The 26,036-nt window shown below is 41.1% G+C and overlaps 1 protein-coding gene and 1 long non-coding RNA gene across 18 annotated transcripts in view; one reads left to right on the plus strand and one right to left on the minus strand.

The window, feature by feature from the left end:
• The window catches only part of gramd1ba (GRAM domain containing 1Ba), a 647,360-nt gene that overhangs the window by 481,253 nt on the left and 140,071 nt on the right, over positions 1-26,036 (plus strand). For all 17 annotated transcript variants that reach the window (XM_087976426.1, XM_087976427.1, XM_087976430.1 and 14 more), the window contains one exon: positions 17,146-17,353. In XM_087976426.1, coding sequence (XP_087832552.1) covers positions 17,146-17,353 — 208 coding nt within the window. The remainder of the gene's footprint in view (positions 1-17,145; positions 17,354-26,036) is intronic.
• LOC148142270 (uncharacterized) overlaps positions 1-26,036 on the minus strand; it is a 364,445-nt gene that overhangs the window by 270,635 nt on the left and 67,774 nt on the right. The gene's annotated exons all lie outside the window — the stretch shown is intronic.

Raw genomic sequence — 26,036 nt, forward strand, 5'->3', positions numbered from 1 at the left:
AAGCTGGAAACTCCAGTTAATTCTTTCTTTGATTATGCAACATTTCTGTCTTGGAAGCTAACTTTATGCAATCCAAGAATCAGAATGATCTTGCATTAGCTGGAGTAGGCCGCCTTGCAGCAATTATCCTGAATTAAACATTTATTTCCTTTATTTTCATTTTAATTATGATGCAAAATGTTAATGAGACATTTGGGACTTTCTGAATATTGGGTCCAATGATCTGTCTCCTGAACCAATTAAATTGAAGGAGAGAGAGTTGCAGTGAAAGATGGAGAAGAAAATACGGCAAATTAAAGTAAGATTAGATACAGAAGAAGTATGGTCAAGAGAAGGGAAAAACAAAAATTTTGAAAAGATTCACTAAAAATCTCAACGAACACCATCAGGAATATCATGTCACTGTGTCATTGTTCTCTTTTTGAGCCTTCAATATTGAGTCACTCTTCATTAACAGAGCTGTTATTACCAGAATTACCAGCCTTTACGAGCTACAGTAAAATTCATTCATATTAATGATGTAAGTTGTGCAATTTCATGATGCATGGTGGAAACACAACACTGCTGTCTTTGTAGTTCTTGTGAGGGTAGCAGTGGAGCAGTGCAAGTTATTTGGCAATTGGTGTCGAATGGAAACTAATAGTGTATTTCTGTTCTTTTTGACAAGCCTTTTTTTAAACCTGCTGGTAGTGTTCATTTTATTGAGTAGTTTCTGAAATGCTGGATGGTCCATTGACATTACAGTTGTGGTGGTTTCAGTGACATAGCTGCACATGGTGGGATCACTCACAAAATGTGAAAACCTGCTTTAATATTGTGGCCTCATTAGAATTTCTCACACTTCACATTAAAATGAATAAATTTGAACAGACTAGCCAGAGCGTTATAAACAATTCCTTATTCTTAACTGCCTACACCTGAGTGAGTTGAAAAGTGTGCCACTGGATAAGCACAGCAGGTCATGCAGCATCCGAGAAGCAGGGGAATCGACGTTGCAGGCATAAGACCTTCAGGAATGCCTGAAACGTCCATTGCCCTGTTCCTCGGATGCTGCCTACCCTGTTGTGCTTTTGCAGCACCACACGTTTTGACTCTGATCATCAGCATCTGCTGTCTTCACTTTCTCCTACACATAGAGTGAAGATACTATGAAATGAAATTTTTAAGGAACTGGTGGAATTAGTGAAGAGAGCAACATTGCTTCAAAGACATAAGTGGCAATAAATTCATTTGATAATGGGCACATTATTGTTTATAATAGAAAGAGACACTAGGATTGTTGGAATTAGCTTGTTGGCTGGGCATTTATGTTTACATTTGTTCACACTGCCTAAAAGGCTTGCAAAAATATTCTCAACAATCCTTGTAAGAGTGAACAAGTTTAAAATATTCAATTTGGAACATTCAGTAAGATATTTGGAGGTGATGGTGGTGCTGGGAGTGTGTGTTAGTGTTTGGAGAATGTTGGTGGTAGTGGAAGCCAAATGTGTTTGGGTCTACTTAATATACTGTCAGAACTATCATTGAAATACACAGCAGTCTACCTGGCTTGGACGAATTTCATTAAAATATATTGTTATTTACAAGTTGATTATACAGTGTTCATCCCAATGGTATCACAACATCTAGGAGTGTGGATGTCATCTCGGAAACGTTGCACAGCAAAACCTGATAATAGATGTCTTTCATAAGAATGTCTTTGAATTTAAATGACCATAAGAACAGAGAAAAGCCTGACCCTAAATGTTTTGTTTTAGTATTTATTATGAATGATATTACTTGATTTCCCAAATGTTGTATGTTGAGGCCAAATGTTGTTTTTAAGCGAGCCGTTTAAATGGCCAAAGGTAATTAGGCTGAGGGCATGCAGACATAATCGAGTTCTTACTTTAAAGTCGTGTATTCTGACCCTGTTATCATATTTCAATTATACATTGAATTATCAGTTATTGTTGTAAATGCAGCAACCCTCTGTGCTGCCCTGCATTGCCTTCAGTGGAAGAAGGGTGTAATTATGACAAATTTGCCAGACCATTTCTGTTACAAATGTGGATATAAGAATTTAGTGGAATTAAGGTTAAAATATTATTAATGGGCAAAGGCAGATAATGTGTGCAGACATTTTTTTGGTATAGACTAATATAAAGTCAACACATGTCGACATAGCAAGACTTATGTAAGTTTACAGATGGTAATCAACTGGACCAATTATTTGACATGCAATAATCTTTAGCATCTCAAATGAAATCTCTTCCTTCTCCTCTGAGCCTACATATGCGTTTCATTTTGCCTGTGGGTCTTAGTAACTTTATTTGGTTATTGATTTTTCCATTTATGCAATGCCACTTGTGATTTATCTAATAACATCATTACATTCTGATTTAACCCTTTATTTCACTTGCCTTCCAAACTAGGATAAGGCATCATCAGATTATGTAACACAACTGAATTAGTGACTCTGCACATTTTGAATAATTTATCAGGATATTAATTTCCTCATACCCATGACATCACTATTATTGTTACACAGTTATAAAGCGAGAAGAAACAGACACAAAGCACAAAACAAAATTCATTTAGTAACCTGCTGTGAAGCAAAAGCATTTTGGGAGTTCTCTCAATGACCTTGAAGATACTAACAATATAGTGCTAAACCATATAGATCAGAAAGTTTTATTCCTGATTCCTGATTCCTAATTGGCAATGAATATTTGGTCATTGCTGTTGGCTACAGCACCAAAATGCTGGATGAGAGAAATGAGTTGGGGTTGACTTTCCTGACCATCAAGCAGAGACTGTTGTGACAGTGTATTTGTTTATTTACTAGGACTCTGGTTGGACCCATGCTCTATTTTAAATAATTTCACCTGCTTCACTCAACAGCTAGCCCTTGTACAAATCTCATGAGTATCATAATTTATATGTGGCAATAACTAAATCAATCCAGTGATTACGGATAGTCAACATGGGGTTGTGCGTGTGAAATCGTGTCTCATTAATTTGATTAAGGTTTTTGAAGAAGTGACTAAGCGGATTGATGAAGGCAGGGTGGAGAACCTTCAGTAAGGCATTTGACAGGCTTTTGCATGGTAGACCGTTTAATAAGATTAGATCACATGGACTACAGGGCAAGCTAGCTATTTGGATACATAACTGGTTCAAAAGTTGGAGATGGGATGGTAGTGAAGAATTGCTTTTTGGACAGGAGGCCTGTGACCAGTGGTGTATCGCAAGGATCAGTGCTGGGTCCACTGCTTTTTGCCATTTGTATAAATGATTTTGACGTGAATATAAGATGTATGGTTAGTAAGTTTGCAGAAATTGGTGGTGTAATGGACAGAGAAGAAGGTTACCTCAGTACATCGGGACCTTAATCACATGGGCCAATGGGTCGAGGAATGGCAGATGGAGTTTAATTTAGAGAAATATGAGATGCTGCATTTTGCTAAGGCAAATCAAGGCAGGACTTATACACTTAATGGTAGGGTCTTGGGGAGTGTTGTCAACCAAAGAGACCTTGGAGTTCTGGTTCCTACTTACTTGAAAGTGAAGTCGTAGAGTTAGGGTAATGAAGAAGACATTTGATTTCCCGGGCGTTACTGATCAGTGCATTGAGTATAAGAATCATAAAGATTAGCCCTGGAAAAGCACAGCCGGTCAGGTAGCATCAGAGGAGCAGGAGAGTCGATGTTTCAAGCAAAAGCTCTTCTTCAGGAATGAGGCATTCCTGATGAAGAGCTTATGCTTGAACTGTCGACTCTCCTGCTCCTCGGATGCTGCCTGACTGGCTGTGCTTTTCCAGGGCCACATTTTTTGTCTCTGATCTCCAGCATTTGCAGTCCTCACTTTCTCTGCATTGAGTATAGGAGGTGGGATGTCATTTTGCAGCTCACAGGACATTGGTGAGGCCATTTTTGGAATACTGTGTTCAGTCCTAGTCACCCTACTATAGGAAAGATGTTGTGAGCTGAAAATGTGTTGCTGGAAAAGCGCAGCAGGTCAGGCAGCATCCAGGGAACAGGAGAATCGATGTTTCGGGCATAAGCCCTTCTTCAGGAAGGGCTTCTTCCTGAAGAAGGGCTTATGCCCGAAACGTCGATTCTCCTGTTCCCTGGATGCTGCCTGACCTGCTGCGCTTTTCCAGCAACACATTTTCAGCTCTGATCTCCAGCATCTGCAGACCTCACTTTCTCCTGAAAGATGTTGTGAAACTTGGATGTGTTCAGAAAAGACTTATGAGGATGTTGCCAGGGTTGAAGGGTTTGAGCTATCGGGAGAGGCTGAACAGGTTGGGGCTATTTTCCCTGGACTGTCAGAGGTTGAGGGATGACGTTACAGAAGTTTGCAAAATTGATAGCATGAATAATCAAGTTCATTTTCCCCATGGTAGAGGTGCCCAGACCTATAGAACACAGGTTTAAGGTGAGAAGGGAAAGATTTAAAGGGACCCTAATGGGCAAACTTTTCATGCAAAGGGTGGTGTGTATATGGAATGAGCTGTCAGAGGAATAGGTGGCAGCTGGTACAATCTCAACATTTAAAAGTCATCTGGATGGAAGGGTTCCTATGAATAGGAAGGTTTACAAGGATTTGGACCAAATACTGGCAAATGGGACTAGATTTATTTCAGAGATCTGGTCGGCATGGCCGATTTGGACCTATGATCTGTTTCCATGCTGTACCTCTCTATGACATTAATCAAAATTTGGCCATTTTCATAATATGAATCATTTATTAATAAAATCTGGTGTTTCTTGAGCTGACGAAAGAGCTCTGCTTTCTGTTGAAAGATTTACTGTATCAAATTGTAACCAAATTCTCTTCAACTCTTGTTGCATATAAATCTTGAATTGACTTAATTTTTCATTTCTCAATCCTTTGCTGTGTGGAAGTAAATACGTGTGAAACATGCTTGTTTTTGTGAATATATCAATAGAAATGTGTGTGTTTATCTATTATTGAAATGGGTGACTAACTTCCTTATGGTGTTGTGGCAATCACTTTGCATGAACCATTAAGTGCAGTGAAGCTCAATGTCGCCTCACTGCTTAACTCCACTGATCCATCCTCTACTGATCACCTGAAACAAGCCATCAAAATACATGGATTATTGATTTAAAACTGATTAAAGAAATAATACTTTTGAGAATGTATCTTTCCATTATAGGTTTTGAGTTCATACAAATGGTCAACCCAATGGTGTCTCTTTGTAGCTGACACAGAAATCTGTATTATTCCCATGAACAGCTAAGAACCAGTGATGTGCCGTAATTATAATAGTGGGAGACATGTAGCGACAGAAGGTGTAGAATCTGTGTGGGTTCAGTTGAGGAACTGAAAAGGAGAAAAGACCATGATGGGATTTATGCACAGGCCTCCTGGCAGTAGTGAGGATGTGGGGAAGAAAATAAATCAGGAGAAAGAAAAGGAATGGGAAAAATGCACAATTACAATATTGATGGGGGTGTTCCATATGCATGTGGACTAGGAAAATCAGTTTGGTAGCAGATCTCAAGAAAAAAGACATTTGGACGGGTATATGAATAGGAATGGTTTGGATGGATGTGGGCTGGGTGCTGGCAGGTGGGGACTAGATTGGATTGAGATAGCTGAAATGGTTGGACCAAAGGGTCTATTTCCGTGCTGTCTGTCTTTATTACTTTATGACATTGGTATTATCGCTAAACTATTAGTTCAGAGTCGCATTATGGATTGTCTGAAAAACCTAACTGGTTTGCTAATCTCCTTTCGCAAAGGAAACAATTGTTCTTATCTGGTGGGGCTGATATGTAACTCCAGACCCACAGCAATATGATTGACTCTTAACTGCTCTCTAGATAGTTTGGGATGCGCAGTGACTGCTGACCTAGCCAATGATGCACACATCCCGTGAATAAATTCTTACCATAAAAACCTTGACAGAAAGTGAATTTCCTGTACTAAATAAATCTTTTAATTACAAGATCAGGAACGAGCATGCTTAAAAATCTGATCCTTATGTTCGAGTATTGGATAATGACTTGATTTTTTTTGTGTAATGTGTTGTAATTAAATGGGAAAAATATACAGGGACCATACAAAATTACTTGCTGCGTATGACAGTCATATCTTTAAGAATTAATGATTAGATGTCTCAGATCTCATGCAGCCAAGAAGAACTTGCAATGTGCAACTTCTATCGTTGGTAGCTGAATCTTGCATCAAAATCTTATAACTGGCATTGTCCTACAACTAAGATAGAACTGCCTTGCAGTTATCAATGAAGGAAGAATCACTTTGGGGCCATGTAATGGCACAGAACCAAAAGTAGTCATACTCAGGTGGACAGTTTGGTTGCTCATCAAATCACAGGCCTGCCTGATTAGTATCATATATTTTTGGATTAATGGAGCAGAACTTGTTCTCTCCTCACTGGCTCCCCATACTCCCTCTTAGAACCACACTGTTTTTCAGGATTTGCCCTCCATCTTTCAGTTGCAATATGCTTGGATGAGCGCTGAATATCATTCTCCTCATGCCATGAAATTCCCTTACCTTTAAAGAATATTTTCATTGCATAACTAGTGTTCTGACTGTTCCAGTTGATAATTTTAGTAAAAGGGTAACTTCTGGCTACTGTTTCTGAGTGCCTATTGTAACCATCTGTGTACAGTTGAATTCATATTCAAATAAATAAAAGTTGGTTCTTATTCACCAAGATTTGAAGACGTTCAGTTCCAGAAGATTGAGTGACGGTAGCATTAATCAAACCTGTTAATTTTGTAGGAGAGGTTTTGTACATTATTACCAGACTGTTTTGTGCAAGATATTCACTGGAACCGGGTCAAATAATTTTACTTTTGCGTGTTTCCATTTGTTCTGGTAAGAACGTCATTACCTTGGAACAATGAGAGAATTGTCAAAGCTCCAGGGTTACACGTTTTCATTCCACAATTATATAATGGGCCAATAGCTGAAAACAAGGTAATGAATAAAGCTATATTTAGGTACAATTTGGACAGTTTGTACTTCATACTACATGAGCAACACAGTTGAGCTTAGGGCAATATGCTTCAGCTGTGTTTTGTGAAAGGATATAGTCATTATTTTTGAGAAATTGCCATCTGAAAAAGCATAAAATTTGCCTCTTCCAACAGCAGATTTTCTTTTTCTGTTGTTATTTACTGTGATGCTGCCTGTCAGTTGTAGGAATGAAAATTATTTGCATCCAGATACCACTCTCAACATTAGTCAGGTCATGTCAAGTGCATGCAAATCATCTGGCAGAAGAATGCATTGCCAGTCCCGTTGACAGGGATTAATACACTCCTGTGATATCTCCATTTCCTATCATTCCCATCTGCCATGTTTTTTAAATTGCATATGGTGAGACCAAAATGTGAGATTGGTAACAGAAAACCTAAATCATGCATTAGTATCCAATCCTTGTTAGTGATTTTAATGTATAAATATTACACGTGAAACTAGTGTTTGGGTCACTGGGAAGTCGTTCAACTTATGGCACAGACACAAAATTGGCTTAAGTGGAAAGAAAATCAGCGGGGAGCATTGCATATAAAATATACAGCACATGTTCTTTGTTCCAACCACATTTGTGTTTCACTTGTTCGTGCAAAAATATTTTATTCATATTATTAGATTAGATTAGATTACTTTACAGTGTGGAAACAGGCCCTTCGGCCCAACAAGTCCACACCGACCCGCCGAAGCGCAAACCACCCATACCCCTACATTTACCCCTTACCTAACACTACGGACAATTTAACATGGCCAATTCACCTGACTTGCACATCTTTGGACTGTGGGAGGAAACCGGAGCACCCGGAGGAAACCCACGCAGACACGGGGAGAATGTGCAAACTCCACACAGTCAGTCGCCTGAGGCGGGAATTGAACCCGGGTCTCTGGCGCTGCGAGGCAGCAGTGCTAACCACTGTGCCACCGTGCCGCCAAGCATATCAGAAAACAAGACTTTACAGAAGATTGAATGAATCTTGGGTGTCTCAGTCCAAATGCAATATTGGTATGTTCAACAAATATGGCCAGAAATTATTGGTTGTTCAATTTGAGTTTTACTTAAGCCATCTTCCGTTCTTCATCATCTAACTTTGTCAGCGTAACCTTCTGTTACCTTCTCCCTAATGTGTTTCTCAAGCTTTTCCTTGGATGCATCTATACTATTCACCTCAGATCCAGTTGTGAATATTCATGCCACATACATACCATCTCATTTTTTTTAATTTTGAATCAGGAGTGAAACTTTCCAAATTAAATTTAGATTCAAACTCATATTAACAGAGAACCAATGACTAGTTGCCCCTCTCTTCAGATGGACATTTAACTTACATGGTGTTCCATTCCCCATAGGCAGAAAACAATATGAAGTAACAGCTATGTCATTGCATCGGTATCATCTGTACTACTGATTAATTCAGCCATCTGCATCTTGTACTCTTGTACAAAATGTATTAGACATACTTGTAATTCAGCAACTTCATCACTTCAATACAAAATCAAACTTTTGTATGAAAATACTTCTGTATGTTGTGAAAGAGTTAGAATTCTTTTACTGTTGCATTGATAATTATATTATCATTAAAAAAATTGTGAAATGTTTTATTTGTTAAAAGTGTCATCTTTCTTGCTCTATGCGACAAGGGATCAAGATTTTGGCTCAACATATATGTTAATAGGGTGAAATAATTGCTTACTTTCTATCTCCAGTCCCATCAGCCTATCTTTGTTAGCTTATTGAAATGATAAAATCCATGATTCCTTGACATCTGCCCGAGAAGAGTATTTTTCGTCAGCCCTCCCTTTGTTTGCTCCCTCTCTCTAATGGCCCCAGTCTGGAATCAAAAAAGCACCGCAGTGGCAAGAGGATATACCCATTTTGGTGTTTCCTGTACAATCTTTTCATTCTGTTATCTTCTACCCAAAGCCAAAAGAGAATCACATTTGTGTAATATTTAAAACAGATTCTACTGTACTTTTTTCTTGCTCTTGGAAACACAATCCTCCTCCTGAGCTGCTTTGTGATTTCCAAACCTCCCTGCCAACTCTTCCCACTGTCTGACATTGCTCCACCTCCCAGCAACAGTTACAATGTCACCCTGCCTCATTCCCCACATTTTTTTTTAAATCTACAAATATTGGTGAGACAAAGCCAACTTTGCCAGCAGAAGTTTAAAGTTACTGACAAATCCAGGGTTTGACACCACAAAATTGAACAAGTGAGTACTTTTCCCCATTCCTGATGTTATTCTATCTTAATGCTCAAGGCTTAGTATTTGACTTGTTGCCCATGAAATCAAGCCAGTTCTATTAAGGGCAAAACAACGCTTCTCAAGTAAAACTTGAGAATCCTGGAGCATAATTTTTGGAGTTGTTATTCTTAAAGCAGAACTAAATAATTAATTTTTCAGTGAATAAATGACTTGTATTGCTTGGTGCAGATGCCTGGATGCACTATAGTCGTCTAAACATTAAAGTCATGCTGTTTACCCACTTTTCTCCAAAACCTATGATTAGAAAATGTGTTAACACACTGTATGAAGATTTAAAATGAGCTGTTTTTCCCAGTTGCTGCACAACAGATTGTAGTAAAGTTTTTAACTGAAAAAAAATTGTACTCTGTTCCATGATGCCTGGTTAACTCATATAATGGAGAGTATTTTTCTTGCAAGCATGCTTAATTTCTATAAATGCTGTTGTGTCTGGAATACTCTAAAAAGATGAAGAGTCAAATACAATTATACCAGAAGGCCATACACGTGGCTCCCCTGGTGATGCAGAAAGACTATTCAGTTAGATACTGAATACATGAAAACCAGGAAGGCCTGAGAATTGCTGAGTGAGTTGCTCTTAGCTAAGCAGTAGTAGGAAAGTGAGAAGGAGTCTTTTCAAGGAGAATGCAGCTGGGACGTTGACCAGAAGAGCTCCTGTGCTTTGAGCAGTTGGATGGTACGATGTATTAGGGATCAGGCAGAAATAATATGAGGTACCAAAAGAAGTAATATGAGTGCAGTGTTGAGGATTGTAATCTTTAATTAGAGGTAAACTGAGGAGGCCATGTGACCTGTTCAGAAATCTGCTGGGCCTGGGTAGTTTAAGCAGAGTGCTGTAAGATGGTCATGGTTGGAGATCAGGATCGTGGTCTCTGTATTTATAATAAATAGACTATAGTTCTCCCAAAGTTGCAAAAAGTATTGAGTTAAAAAAAGTCATTGTGAATTGTTCATTAACTCCGAAGATGAAAAATAATTGGGGTGAAGAATAGCTAATCAGCATTTCTAGCTGGATGCAAGGCTGATGTGTGGGGATGAGTGCAGCAGAAACCATTTTTGAGGTCATTTTATACTTTAATCAACTAATCAATGAAATTCACAGACTGGCAGCAGACTTGTGTGGCCAACAGAGAATATAGCAGCTTGGCTTTGTGAACCTCCTGAAGGAGGGCTACATCCAAAAATTCGACACCTCCTGATGCTGCCTGGCTTGCTGTGTTCTTCTCGCCTCCTGTTTTGTACCTTGGATTACAGCATCTGCAGTTTTTTTTGTCTCTAACCTTATGAACCTCCATAGCTGGATGCAGGAGATAGATGTATTTGACTGAAAAGACACATCCTGCAGCCACCGAATGTTCCCAGGAGATTTTGGTGTGACCAGAGGGTAAGAATATGGAATCCCTACAGTGTTGAAACAGGCCATTTTGCCCAACAAATCCACACCGACCCTCTGGGGTGTATCCCACCCAGACCCCTATGCTGTTATTCTACATTTCTCCCTCTAATGTACCTAACCTACAGGTCCCTAAACGCTATGGAATTTGGCATGGGTAGTTCACCTAGCCTGCACATTTTTGGACTATGGGAGGAAACTGGAGCACCTAGAGGAAACCGATGCAGACATGGGGAGAATATGTAAATTCCACACAGTCACCTGAGGTGGGAATCGAACCCGGGTCCCTGACACTGTGAGTCAGCAACAGTAACCACTGAGCCACCGTGCCGCCCATCATCAGGACAGGCTTTAGTGCTGATAGTGGAATTCTGATACTCTCCAGTTTTGAAATTTGGTAAATTCTCCAAAAATTAAGGTAAGTGCCTGGGGGCTGTGATATGAAGTTACTACTCAGCAAAACAGGGAATTGAAAGCTGGGACCATGTGTTGGCTAGGAGGAATGTGTTTGTCATTAGGACTGTAATTTTGTTGAAAGCACAAAGTGTGATAAGTACAAGAGAGGAACATTGCTTTTTGAATTTTAAAGTACAACTTATCTCGTAAAGAAAATAGTGTGTACTCAATGGAACTTTCAGTTTTTAAAATGTGAAATTTTGTTGTGTCATCCTCTTCAGCTAACAACCCAAAATTCGATTTTTTTGTTTAAATGTTACATCAATCTTTGCAGGGATTCTATGAATGCCTTTATAATCAACAATCAACAGGATGAGAGAAAATGGGATAAATGACTAAGGTTAAAAGAATGATGAGGGAAAATGTATCCTTCAGATCAAGTTAGAGTCAAGCTCACAAATGCTTCATCTCATGTACGATGGATCACTCAATTAGGAGCATTTTGCTATATTTATAACAAACAGTGGCATAGGAATTTATAATATAAAAGAATGTTAGGCAATGATACACAATCTAAGACTATTCCAGAAAAACTGAAACATGGAGAAATTACACAACAGCTGTGCATTATACAGGAATATTGCGCACATGTAATGCAGAGAGATATTCCATGTGGACTTTAATAGTACGTCATGCACCTGTATTGAGAGTTGCAAAAGAATTGAACTTGCAGTATGGGTCAGTACCTGGGATTTCGAGGTTGTGGTCATTTCAGAGACGTGGGTAGAGCAGGGACAGGAATGGTTGTTGCGAGTTCTGGGATTTTGATGTTTCAGTAAGAACAGAGAAAATGCTAAAAAGAGGTGGGGGTGTGGCATTGTTAGTTAAGGACAGTATTACAGCTGCAGAAAGAACATTTGAGGACTCATCAACTGATGTAGAATGTGCTGAGATTAGAAACAAGAAAGGAGAGGTCTCCCTGTGGTAGTTTTCTATAGGCTTCCGAATAGTTCCAGAGATGTAGAGGAAAGGATAGCAAAGATGATTCTCGTTAAGAGCGAGAGTGACAGAGTAGTTGTTATGGGGGACTTTAACTTCCCAAATATTGACTGGAATATTATAGTTTAAGTAGTTTAGGTGGGTCAGTTTTTGTCCAGTGTGTGCAGGAGGGTTTTCTGACATAGTACGTAGACAGACCATCAAGGGATGAGGCCACATTGGATTTGGTACTGGGTAATGAACCCGGCCAAGTGTTAGATTTGGAGGTGGGTGAGCAAGTTGGTGATAGTGACCACATTTCAGTTATGTTTACTTCAGTGATAGAAAGGGATAGGTATACACCTGAGGGCAAAAGCTACAGCTGCGGGAAAGGCAATTAAGATGCGATTAGACAAAATTTAGGATGTATAGATTGGGAAAGGAAACTGCAAGGAATGGGCACAATAGAAATGTGGAACTTATTCAAGGAACAGCTACTTTGTGTCCTTGATAAGTATGTACCTGTCAGACAGGGAGGATGTTGTTGAGCGCAGGAGCTGTGGTTTACCAGACAGACACCCGGCGACTATGGTAAGGACTGAAACACATCACAGATTCTAAAAAGAGACAGTGCAAGATAGCAGACAATGACACATCCCTCCCAGATCATCTCAATGCTTTCTATGCTCGCTTTGAGCAGAATTTCGGTGGAGAGGTAACACCTATTTCGACAAGTCATGAAGCACCTATCCCAACAGTCACTGCATCAGAGGCCAAAATAGTTTTCCTTCATGTGAATCCAAGGAAAGCGATGGAACCAGAAAGAGTATCAGGTCGTGCACTCGGAGCATGCGCAGATCAACTGGCAGAGATCTTCTTGGACATCTTCAACCTCTCCTCGCAGCAGGCCACTGTCCCAGCCTGTTTCAAGAGGGCCAACATCATCCCTGTGTCTAAGAAGGCTCATACAGCATGTCTCAATGATTACCGCCCAGTGGCCCTAACCTCAGTGGTCATGAAGTGCTTTGAAAGGCTGATCATGGCATTTATCAAATCTAGCCTCCCCACTTCTCTTGACCAACTCCAGTTTGCCTATCGGACCAACAGAGCCGCATGAGATGCCATATGGCTTGCCCTTCACTCCTCCCTAGAACATCTTGACGCCAAGGACAGCTACATAAGAATCCTACTCATTGACTGCAGTTCAGTCTTCAACACGATTGTCCCCTGGAGACCGATTGCTAAACTTAATGATCTCGGACTAATCCCCACTCTCTGCAACTGGATTCTCAGTTTCCTGGACCAGAGGCCACAATCAGTGAAGATTGGGGACAATATTTCATTTACATTAACATTCAACACTGGAGTCCCCCAGGGGTGTGTACTTGGCCCCCTACTGTACTCACTGTATACCCATGACTGCGTCACCAAATATCGGTCAAATTTCAGGTAGCGACAAAACAGACTACAAATGGGAGGTGGAAGACCTGGAAAAATGGTGCAGAGAACAACCTAGCTCTCAATGCCAGCAGAACCAAGGACTTTTGGCTGAATGTTGCTCATGCCCCCCTACACATTAACTGCACAGAGGTGGAAGGGGTGGAGAATGTCAAGCTCCTGGGAGTAGTCATCCACAACAAGCTTTCTTGGACTCTTCATGTGGACACATTGGTTACAAAGGCCCAATAACGTCTCCTCTTCCTCAAGCAGCTGAGGAAATTTGGCATGACGGCGAATACCCTTGCCAACCTTTATAGGTGCACCATCGAGAGCATTCTGTCTGGATGTATCACTACCTGGTATGGCAACTGTATCATTCAAGATTGGAGACGGTTACAGAGAGTGGTGAACTCGGCCCAGATAATCACAAAGGGCAACCTCCCATTGATGGAATCCATCTACCAGACCTGCTGTCAACGAAAGACCGCCAGCATTCTCAAAGATCCATCCCAGCCTGGCAATGTTTTTCTACAACTTTTGCCATCAAGGAGAAGGTACAGAAGCCTGAACACACCCACTAACCGGTTTCGAAACAGTTTCTACCCTACTGTTGTTAGAATACTGAATGGACTCTCAAACTCTTAACATTCGCCTGTACCTGTGTTTTTGTTTTTGCCACTGTTTACCTATTATTTACTTATCTATGCTACTTAACTCTGTATTGCTCACAAGACAAAGCTTTTCACTGTGCCTCGGTACACATGACAATATATTCAATTCAAATTCAATTTGATTCAAATACTGAATCGCTTGTCAAGAGGAAGAAGAAGGCTTATGTTAGGCCGAGATGTGAAGGCCAGTTAAGGCGATTGGGAGTTCCAAGGTAGCCAGGAAAGACTGAAACAGAGAGCAAAGGTGAGCGAGGAGGGGACATGAGAAGTTGTTGGCAATAACCATAAAGTTTTAGAAAAGTATAATAGGGATAAAAAAATGACTAGAGTAAAATTAGGACCAATCAAGGACCGTAGTGGGAGTTTGAGGAGATGGGGAAGCGCTAAATGAATATTTTTCATCAGTATTCACACTGGAAAAAGACAATGTTGTAAAGTAGAATACTTAGATACAGGCTAGTGGTCTAGATGGAATTGAGGTTCACAAGGAGGAAGTGTTAGAAATTCTGGAAAATGTGAAAATAGATACATCTGCTGGGCCGGGTGGAGTTTATCCTAAGATTCTCTGGGAAGCCAGGGAGGAGATTACAGAGCCTTTGGCTTTGATCTTTATGTCGTCATTGTCCTCAGGAATTGTATCAGAAGACTGGCGGATAGCAAATGTTGTTCCCTTGTTTAAGAAGGGGAGTCGAGGCAATCCTGGTAGTTATAGACCTGTGAGCCTTACTCCGGTTATGGGTAAAGTGTTGGAAAAGATTAGAAGAGGGAGGATTTATAATCATCTAGGAAGGAATAAATTGATTAGGGATAGTCAACAAGGTTTTGTGAAAGGTAGGTCATGCCTCACAAACCTTTATTGAGTTCTTTGAGATGGTGACCAAGCAGGTAGATGAGGGTAAAGCCGTTGATGTGGTGTATATGGATTTCAGTAAGGTGTTTGATAAGGTTCCCCATGGTAGGTTACTGCACAAAGTACGGAAGAATGGGATTGAGGGTGATTTGGTGGTTTGGATCAGAAATTGGCTAGCTGAAAGAAGACAGAGCATGGTGGTTGATGGGAAATGTTCATCCTGAAGTTCACTTATTCGTGGTGTACTGCGATGATCTGTTTAAGGTCCACTGCTGTTTTGTCATTTTTATAAATGACCTGGATGAGAGTGTAGAAGGATGGGTTAGTAAATTTGTGGACGACACTAAGGTCAGTACAGATGTGGATAGTGCCAAAGGATGTTGTAGTTTATAGACGGCATAGTTAAGCTGCAGAGCAAGGCTGAGAGGTGGCAAATGGAGTTTAATGCAGAAATGTGTGAGGTGAATCACTTTGGTAGGAGTAACAGGAATGCAGAATACTGGGGTAATGGTAAGATTCTTGGTAGTGTAGATAAGCAGAGAGATCTTAGTTTCCATGTACATAGATTCCTCAAATTGCCACCCAGGTTGATCGGGTTGTTAAGAATGCATGCGGTGTGTTAACTTTTATTAGTAGAGGGATTGAGTTTCAGAACCATGAGGTCATGCTGCAGCTGTACAAAATTCTGGTGTAGCCGCACTTGGGGTATTGCGTGCAGTTCTGGTCACCACATTATAGGAAGGATGTGAAAGCTTTGGAAAGGGTTCAGAGGAGATTTACTAGCATGTTGCCTGGTATGGAGGGAAGGTCTTATGAGGAAAGGTTGAGGGACTTGAGGCTGTTTTCATTAGAGAAGGTTGAGAAGTGACTTAATTGAGGCATGTAAGATAATCAGAGGGTTAGATAGGTTGGTCAATGAGAGCGTTTTCCGAGGATGGTAATGGCTCACAAGATGGGGCATAGCTTCAATTTGAGGGGTGATAGATAGGACAGATGTCAGAGGTAGTTTCTTTACTCAGAGAATAATAGGGGTGTGGAACGCACTGCCTACAACAGTTGTAGACTCGCCAACTTTAAGGGCATTTAAATGGTAATTGGATAGGCATATGGACGAGAATGGAATAGTGCAGGTTAGGTGGACTTCAGATTTGTTTCACAGGACAGTGCAACATCAAAGGCTGAAGGGACTGTGCTGTGCTGTAATGTTCTATGTTCTGTATACATAGTTCATACAATGGCGTTTTTATGCAAGAGTGAAAATTGTTTTATTGATAATTTTGATTGACCTGTTCTCAACTATTAACAGTATTAGTTTCACCCCATAGAGGCTGCGTAACCTAGAGAGTGAATACCTTGCTGCCCTTTATTATTGGGGACAAACCACCTAAAAAGCAGTGTCCTGAGAAGGGGAGGTGATGGCCTCATGGTATTATCACCAACCTATTAATCCTGAGATGCTGACCTTGTCCTGGGGATTCAGGTTCAAATCCTGCCGTGAGGGATGGTGGAGTTTGAGTCATTACTTTTAAGGGCAGCACAGTGGCTCAGTGATTAGCATGCTGCCTCACAGCACCCGGGACCCCAGTTTGATTCCAGCCTCGGGCGACCGTCTGTGTGGAGTTTACACATTCTTCCCGCGTCTTAATGAGTTTCCTCTGGGTGCTCCGGTTTCCTCCCACAGGCCAAGGATGTGCAGGTTAGATGAATTGGCCATGCTAAATTGCCCATAGTGTTCGGGGATGTGTAGGCTCAGTGCATTAGTCAGGGGTGAATATAGGATAGCGGAATGGGTCTGGGTGAGTTACTCTTTAAAGGATCGGTGTGGACTTGTTGGGCTGAAGGGTCTGTTTCCACACTGTAGGAATTCTAATTCTAATTCATGGAGGAAGACTACAGAACATATTTCTCTTGTGAGCTCGATCGCATATATACAATAGAATGTGCAAGCGGAAATGAAAGCTTACTTATTGAAAAATAAAGGTCAGAAACTTGTTAATCCCCTGGGATGCAGAACGGAAGGAATTTTAAACTGATTAACAACTGAAAAGAAATGTTGGCACAAGGTCTGTAAGTGGCTATACACTTGCAGCTCTGATACTTTCTTACAAGATTCTGTCTTTTTGTCAACAGTACTGCCAGTAATTCTGCTCGGAGCACCCCAGCCTGCTCACCCATCCTGAGGAAACGATCAAGATCCCCAATTCCTCAGAACCTAGAGGGTGAGACAATGGTGGAGAAGGGCTCGGACCATTCCTCAGACAAATCACCTTCCACCCCAGAACAGGGTATCCAACGGAGCTACTCTTCCCAGTCAGGTCGAAGCAGCAAGAACTCCAAGGTGAGAGTGGGGTTTTGTGGTAAGAACTGAGGAATTAGTTGTGAAAGGAGGTTATGGGGTGTCACTACTATGAAAAGATTTTATACCTTTATGTCAGTACTGAAGGCCCATTATTGAGCAATATAGGTATGTGGTAAAAGCCTTACAAATAATCATTCTGAGGAAAGGCACACTTACATTGAAGAAATTAAGTTAAAATATTCAGAAACTTTTTTAGTCCTAATTGTTTAAAATTGCCAGTTAATATTTTAATTGTTTTTACAACTCCTAAAAGTCGTTAGCTGGTTTTGTTCAAAGAGATTCCCCTGGGTGCTGTACTTGTGTTCCTGTGAAATATTATTCATTTTACTCATATTTGTAGTTATTAGTTGACTAATGTCCTGAATGAGTTTTCATATTTCAGATGTAATTTACAGTGATCTGGACCATGATCAAGTTTGTCTTTTATCAGCACACCCAAATTGTTTGTTTCAAAGCTTTAGGGACTATTCACTGATTAATTTGATTAGGCTTCTTTAGATCTGTCTGAAACATTCAAAGAGGGCAAGTCCCCATTGAATCTCCAATTTATGTTAAGATGAATAATCTCAGATGCATCAAAAGTACGCAGGTTAAAATTTACTTCACCTCACTTGGGTAACAGAGAAGAAAACCAGTCAAAATATCCAATCCTCACCAAATATTTTCCAGATACTTTCTAATCTGCATGTTCAGTGATGTTATTGCACACCTCTGGAACAAATGGGATTGCATCTGGGCCGCCTAATCCAGAGGTAGGCACACACCCACAGCACCTCAAGAATCATTGCCCCATTCCTTATGACTGCCTAGTTTTTAATGCATGTCAGGTGAAGACTGGATAGGCTTTAATGGCAATGCATTTCATAATTAAATAACCCACTGAACTGCTAGATTTACACAATTATCATTTGGACTGTTTATCTGTGCAAATATATCCTAACAGTTGAGTACTTCGGAGATTTGGGAACAACCTAGAATTGGAGATCAGGCTAACCAATTGTACAAGTAAAAGCAAAACTCTCAATTCTGAAAATTATTTAATGCTTCCTTCAAAAAAAATCAAACGTTAAACTGTTTAATGAAGCGAGGATACCTCTAACCCTGGCAAAATCCTTGTAAGTGTTTTCTGAACCCTTACAAGTTCCACATCAACCTTCCTGTAACAGGGAGAGAAGAATTGCACAAAGTATTCCCAAAGTGGCCTAACTAATGTTCTGTACAGCCGCAACATGACCTCCGAACTCTTATATTCAATTCACTGACCAGTAACGGCAAGCATAAACACCTTCTTCATGATCCCATCTACTTGTGACTCCACTTTCAAGGTACTATGAACCTGCACTCCAAGGTCTCTTTGTTCAGCAACACTCCCAGGACCTTACCATTAAGTGGTTAAGTTCTGCCCAGATTTGCCTTTCCAAAGTGCAGCACCTTATATTTATCTAAATTAAACCCCATCTGCCACTTCTCGGGCCATTGGCCCACCTGATCAAGATTGTGTTGTAGTCTGAGGTACGCTTCTTGGCTATCCGCTATATTTCCAATTTTAATGTCATCTGCAAGCTTACTAATCATACCTCCAACGTTAACATTCAAATCAATTATAATAATGACCTATTATTAACCTATTGATCTATTCAGACGTATTAAAGTAGCAGTAGCAGAAATTGTAGATACCTGCAACCTATTATTCTTGACTACGTTAACATTTTTCAGTTGACAGAAAAAAAATCAGACAGCTAGAGTTGTAAAGCAAGCAGCATTTTCCCTGGGACTCTGCTGGTTCAATAGTCTGTTAGATGTCTAGGCTCGAAACCAAACATTTGTACTAATTTATAATATGATCCATCCAGATGACAGGTTGTGTTCCCTCCAATTATGACATAGTTATTAGTTATTGATTTTTTTTTTAAGTATCTTCAAATAGGTTTTGCACTATTCTGGTGTAGCAGCAACATATTAGTTTCTCAGGTAAATATTGAGACAACGTAGTTATTTGTAATGCTTAAAGTCATTCTAATGTAATTATTATTAAGCTTAATGTGCTGTTCCTCAGTGTACCTATCCATATTCTGATTTTCCTCATGTTATTTAGGTACCTATCGAGTTCATAGTATTTTTAAAAATTTCTGTTAACTTAAATTCGTAGATCTTCATTTCCAAACTGTGTAATTGGTCATGCAGCTGCACTATGTTTATAACAAAAAGGCACACAACTTCAGCAACCGTAGTCGAGAGGAATTTTTTTTTTTATAAAACATTTAAGACAGCTTCAGGAGCCAGAACTACCTATAATCCTTCAGCAGCTAAATGTGACTAATGAACACAGCCCTTGATGCATTTCTCTGAGAATTTTGAAGGTAGCTTGTTCCATAGGGTGATAAGCCTGCTGAAAAACAAATCAATGATTTCTAACAAGATTGTTTACTGATATAAGTTGTTATGATGTTAGGTATGGCTTAATTATAGATTTGTTGCCTCTGGGTTGGAAGCTTGAAGTTCAATTCCACTCCTGAGATTTGAGCGCAAAAATCAAGGCTGCAGTGTAATACAAATGAATGGTACACTTTTGACATGTCATCTTTGAAAGAGACAATAAATAAATGCTGCATCTGTCCTCTCGGGTAAGGAGATGCCATGATACCATTTTGAAGATGACCAAGGAGTGCCATGGCTAATATACATTCCAAAAATACAGTTATCTGTTATTGTCACGAGCTGTTTGTGGAATAATGTCTGTGTTATTTAACTTCAGGCATTCTTTAGTAGCAAAGGGCCCTAGATATATTGATTTTTTGTTTATTTATGGTAATTTTCTCTCTGCACGCTATCACTAATTATTTTGATAATCTTACCCAAATTTGTAGTCTCCATCTTTTCATAATGCAAAAAAACTAAAAAAATGCCATCTTAAAAACCTAAAATATGCAACTACTTTAATATACCTGAAGAGAGAATACTAAAATAGGGATGACAGGGTAATGATTTGAATTTTTAATTTCTTGCAGATTAACTTTGATATTCATTCTATTAGACAGTCTTGTCAGATTTTGAACAGTTTGTAACTAAGTGCAATCAGTTTGATTTCATTTCTGTCTCTGCCATATTTCCAACTTTTTTATATTTCTGATTTTTAAAATATTTCTTTCTCCATAGTTTCCCTAACCATATTGTACACATGATTGTCCTCTGAAAGAGTGGTAAGGCAGGAAATCAGTTCTTAGGCCTTTGCAAGGTCTCGTCAGCTGAGCATTTAGGAGATATTTAAGGATAAATAGGGTGATTTATATTTCACTCATTAATGCAAATGATTTCTGAGTCTCTGTGATGAACTCCAAGACATTGATTACTAATATTCTTAAATATCATGCTTCCATTTGATGGGACACAGCAATACATATCAGCTGCACATTTGACCTCTTCATCTACATTGCATTTTAAGTCCACCCCAAACTTACCACTTGGTTCTATGAAACACCTGTCTGGACACAAAACAAAAACCCCCAACTTTATTTATAATATAACTGGAGGAAAACTTTGTTAGAAAATATCCTCCCAAATTAACAGAGTTTGGAATCTTTCTATTTGCAGTTATAGTGTTCTGTTGTATGAGATTCATGGTACCTGGTCCACTGTATGCAGGAGCAACTTTTCTGATGCAACATTTTGCTCTTCAGTTCACAAGTTCGGCAACTAAGCACTTGGTGCTCTTGTGCACCTTTCCTGAGGAAGCATATAGAGTCGTAGAGTTGGACAGCACAGAAACAGATCTTTCAGTCCAATTTGTCCATGCTAACGAGAGATCCTGAATTGATTTATTCCCATTTGACAGCATTTGGCCTGTATCCCTCTAAATCCTTGCTATTCATTTACCCATCGAGATATTTTTAAAATGGATTTTGGATGTAGGTTTGCTCGCTATTCTGAAAGGTTCATTTCCAGATGTTTTGTTACCCGACTAGGTAACATCTTCAGTGGGCTTCAGACGAAGCAATGCTGAAAATTCCTGCTTTCTATTTATATGTTTGGATTTCTTTGGATTGGTGATGTTATTTCCTGTGGTGAAGTCACTTCCTGTTCCTTTTTTCAGTGGGTGGTAGATGGGTTCTCACTCGATGTGTTTGTTGATAGAGTTCCGGTTGGAATGCCATGTATCTAGGAATTCTCGTGCGTGTCACTGTTTGGCTTGTCTGAGGATGGATGTGTTGTCCCAGTCAAAGTGGTGTCTCTCCTCATCCATATGTGAGGATACTAGTGAGAGAGGGTCATGTCTTTTTGTGGCTAGTTGGTGTTCATGTATCCTGGTGGCTAGTTTTCTGTCTGTTTGTACAATGTAGTGTTTGTTACGGTCCTTGCATGGTATTTTGTAAATGACATTAGTTTTGCTCGTTGTCTGTATAGGGTCTTTCAAGTCCATTAGCTGCTGTTTTAGTGTGTTGGGTCTGTGGGCTACCATGATGCCAAGGGGTCTGAGTAGTCTGGCAGTCATTTCCAAAATGTCTTTGATGTTGGGGAGAGTGGCTAGGGTTTCCTAGAGTGGCTAGAGAATGGGAACCCAATGAACACAGTCTGACGATTCCTTAGCAACAAACCCAAACAAGCAAATAAAACACGTCCAGAAACCCTAACCACTCTCCCCTACATCAAAGACATCTCAGAAATGACTACCAGACTACTCAGACCCTTTGGTATCATGGTAGCCCACAAACCCACCAACACACTAAAACAGCAACTAATGAACTTGAAAGACCCTATACAGACAACGAGCAAAACTAATGTCACTTACAAAATACTGTGCAAGGACTGTAACAAACAGGCAGAAAGCTAGCCACCAGGATATATGAACACCAACTAGCCACAAAAAGAAATGATCCTCTCTCAATAGTATCCTCACATACGGATGAGGAAGGACACCATTTCGACTGGGAGAACACATCCATCCTAGGACAAGCCAAACAGAGACATGCATGAGAATTCCTAGAAGCATGGCATTCCACCCGGAACTCTATCAACAAACGTATTGAGTTAGACCCTATCTACCGACCCTGTGAAAAGAAACAGGAAGTGACTTCACCACAGGAAATAACATCACGACAGGAAATGACATCACCAACCCAAAGAAACCCAAATATATAAATAGAAAGCAGGAATTTTCAGCATTGCTTCGTCTGAGGCCCACTGAAGATGTTACCTAGTAGGGGAACAAAACGTCTGGAAATGAACATTCCAGCTCAGCAAGCAAACCGAAATCCAAAACATTAATCTGAGCTACAAATTTTCTCAAAACTCACAAATACTTTTTAAATGTTGTAATTGTACCAGCCTCCACCACTTCCTCTGGCATTACATTCCATGCACTCACTGCCCTCTGTGTGAAAAGGTTGCCCCTTAGGTCCCTTTTGAATCTTTCCTCCCCTTACCTGGCTGAAGAGATACAAGCATTCTCCACTGCTGGGAACTCTGGCTTCATGTCTCCGGCCCTGAATGTAACAATGAGCTGCACACCATTTCAAATGCTGTATGTTAGTGACTGGACCTCACACTGCAACTAAACTCATGACCTAGAGGAAAGGGAAGCTCACTGCTCATTTCACTGATGAGGACTTGAATGAATTTGTGAATGGATTGGAGGTTATGAGGGTAGTCCATTATCCAGCTGACTGCCACCGAAGGCCACACCACCAGATACAGCAAGCCTGGAAACATTGTAGTCTGGGGCAGTGCTGTGTTCCAGTGTTCAGTGTGTTCAGTGCAAATGAAGGCCTAGACATGTATAAAGAAGATCAATGATTTTCTGTATTCCATTAAGAAAATTGTCACCAACTTTGTGCAAATTCACATTCTAGCCCTGGTACTGTGGCCAAGCCCCATAGTATAATTAGACAAACCTCTTGATTGACTGTGATGATTCCCCTTACTCTTCATCTCATCAAGGACTGCACCCTATGACTTTCACGCATGATTTTCTTAAAGCAGATGAAGTTTATTTACCACATAACCTGCTGGCAATCCAAGCCCTCTGTTTCTTCCTCTCCCGCCAACCCAACCAGTACCCTTCCGCTGACCCACTCATTAGATTGACTGAACCTTCTCTTTCGAATCCTCTCACTTCCTCCAGACCAAAGGGTAGCCATGGGCACCCGCATGGGCCCCAGCTATTCCTTTGGGTATGTCTTCTATAGCTACATCAGCACCATTCCCTACCTTTTCCTCCACTACATTGATGACTATATCAATATCAATTTGTGCTCTTACAACTAGGTTGACCAGTTCATCAACTTCATGAACACCTTCCACCCTGATCTCAAGTTCACCCGGACCATCTCGGACACCTCCCTCCCCTTCCTGGACCTCTCCATATCCATTTCCGGCGACCGACTCAACACGGACATCTATTTCAAACCCACCAACTCCAACAGTTACCTGGACTCACCTCCTGGACAGCACCTCCTCCCACCCTGCCTCCTGTAAAAACACGATGCCTTATTCCCAATTCTTCCACCTCTACCACATCTGCTCCCAGAATGACCAGTTCCACTATAGAACATCCTAGATAGCCTCCTTCTTCAAAGACTGCAATTCCCTCCCACGTGGTTGACGCTGCCCTCCAGTGCATCTCCTCCACTTCCTGCAACTCTGCTCTTGAATCCCACACCTCCAATTGCAACAAGGAAAGGGTGTCCCCGGTCCTCACTTTCCACCCCACCACCTTCTGGATACAGCGCATCATCGTCCGCCATTTCTGCCACCTACAAACAGACCCCACCACCAGGAATATATTTCTCTCCCCACCCCTATCTGCATTCTGTAGAGAACATTCCCTCCGTGACTCGCTTGTTAGGTCCACGTCTCCACACCAACCCACTCTCCACACCCAGCACCTTCCCCTGTCACTGCAAGAAGCCCACACCTCCCCCTTCACCTCCGTGCAAAACCCCAAAGGATCCTTCCACACCCGACAGCGGTTTTCCTCGAAATCTACACATATCATCTACGTATGTCCATTGTTCTCGGTGCGATCTTCTGTACATTTGGGATAGGCAGAACGCCAACTTGTGGAATGTTTCAGAGAACACACGCATTAAACAACCCCACCGCCCTGTGGCCGACCACTTTAACTCCGCCCCTCCCACTTCGCCAAGGACTTCAAAGTCCTGGGCCACCTCCACCGCCAAACTCTCACCACCTGATGCCTGGAGGAAGAGCACCTCATCAGTTTCACCAGTTTGCTCATTTTCCTTTCCCCACGTGTCCCACGTCAAACCTTCCAATTTGGCACCGCCCTCTTGAACTGTCCTACCTGTCCATTTTCCTTCCCACCTATCCGTTCCACCCTCCTCTCCGACTTATCACATGCACGCCACCTTCATTTAGCTATTGCTCATTTATCTCTCAGACCCATTGGGCCACTCTCTCATTCCTGATGAAGAGCTTGTGCTCAAAACGTCGATTCTCCTGCTCCTTGGATGCTGCTTAACCTGCTGTGCTTTTCCAGCACCACACTCTTCGACTCTGATCTCCAGCATCTGCAGTCCTCACTTTCTCCTGGCACATGCTGGTGTTGATATAGTACTGCGTCACACAGCAACATGTCCACTTCCATTGTGATTTATATATTTGAGTGTTCAATGCACCCCCTTGCCAAAGTCTGGCTGTATCTTTTTCAGTAATAAATGCAACGTAAGCCATAAGGCTGTCAGCTTGTTTGTGAGCATTAAAGATTCTGTGTGCTTAAAAAAAAACACAGTGAACTACTCAAAGGCTGGCATTGTCCAAGTGAGTGCTAAACAAGCTAAGAGCTATAAGACGCATCTTGTGCATCTGATTGAGATGTGTGGGTATCTCAGCATAAAGCAACCCAGCAGAAACATGCAAATCATACGTGTACCTGATCCCCAAATTAAATTGGTATCTGCAGAGACCTGTGAGCAGGCATGATGATGTGGTAAGGATGTTGTTTTGCCAACGCCAACTTGTGGAGATGAAGAGCTAAGAAGAATTGTGGCAGTGGAGCATGCAGGGAAGTTATTGTGGAGAAGTATGGTGGTCTGACCAAGTATTTGGTAAGCTACAATTATCAGATGCCTGCTCTGATTCACATGTTGGGAATTTACATGTCTAGTTTCTCAGTGCCACAGATCAGGCAGCATCTGAGGAGCAGGACAGTCAATGTTTCAGGCTTAAGCCCTTAATCAGCACTGTGGAGGGGAAAGGGTGCTGAGAGATAAATAGGGGTATGGGAGTGGGGCTGGGGGAGAAGGTAGGTGGGATGGTGATAGATGGATGAAGGTGGGAAGTGATTTTGAGGAAGGTCAGTGGGGAAGGTAGAGCAGATAGGTGGGAAGGAAGATGTACAGGTCGGTCAAGTCCGGAGGCGGTGCCAAGTTGGAGTGTTGGATCTGGGATGAGATGGGGGTTGGTGAGATATGGAAACTTGTGAAGTTAGGGTTGATGCCGTGTGGTTGTAGGGTCCCGAGGTGGAAGATAAGACGTTCTTCCTCCGTCTCCTCCAGTCGGTGGGTGGCTTTGATTTGCTGGTGAGGAGGGCCAAGATTTGCATGTCCTTTGGGGAGTGTGAGGGGGAGTTGAAGCGGTTGGCCCAAGGAAACCAACTCTCAGTTCAGTTCAGGGAACATCCCTGGTCCACACGCACCAAACAATC

This window comes from Chiloscyllium plagiosum, unplaced genomic scaffold (assembly GCF_037043375.1).
Source record: "Chiloscyllium plagiosum isolate Xiang-an unplaced genomic scaffold, Cpla_swu_hap1 HiC_scaffold_29, whole genome shotgun sequence".
Classification (NCBI taxonomy): Eukaryota; Metazoa; Chordata; class Chondrichthyes; order Orectolobiformes; family Hemiscylliidae; genus Chiloscyllium; species Chiloscyllium plagiosum.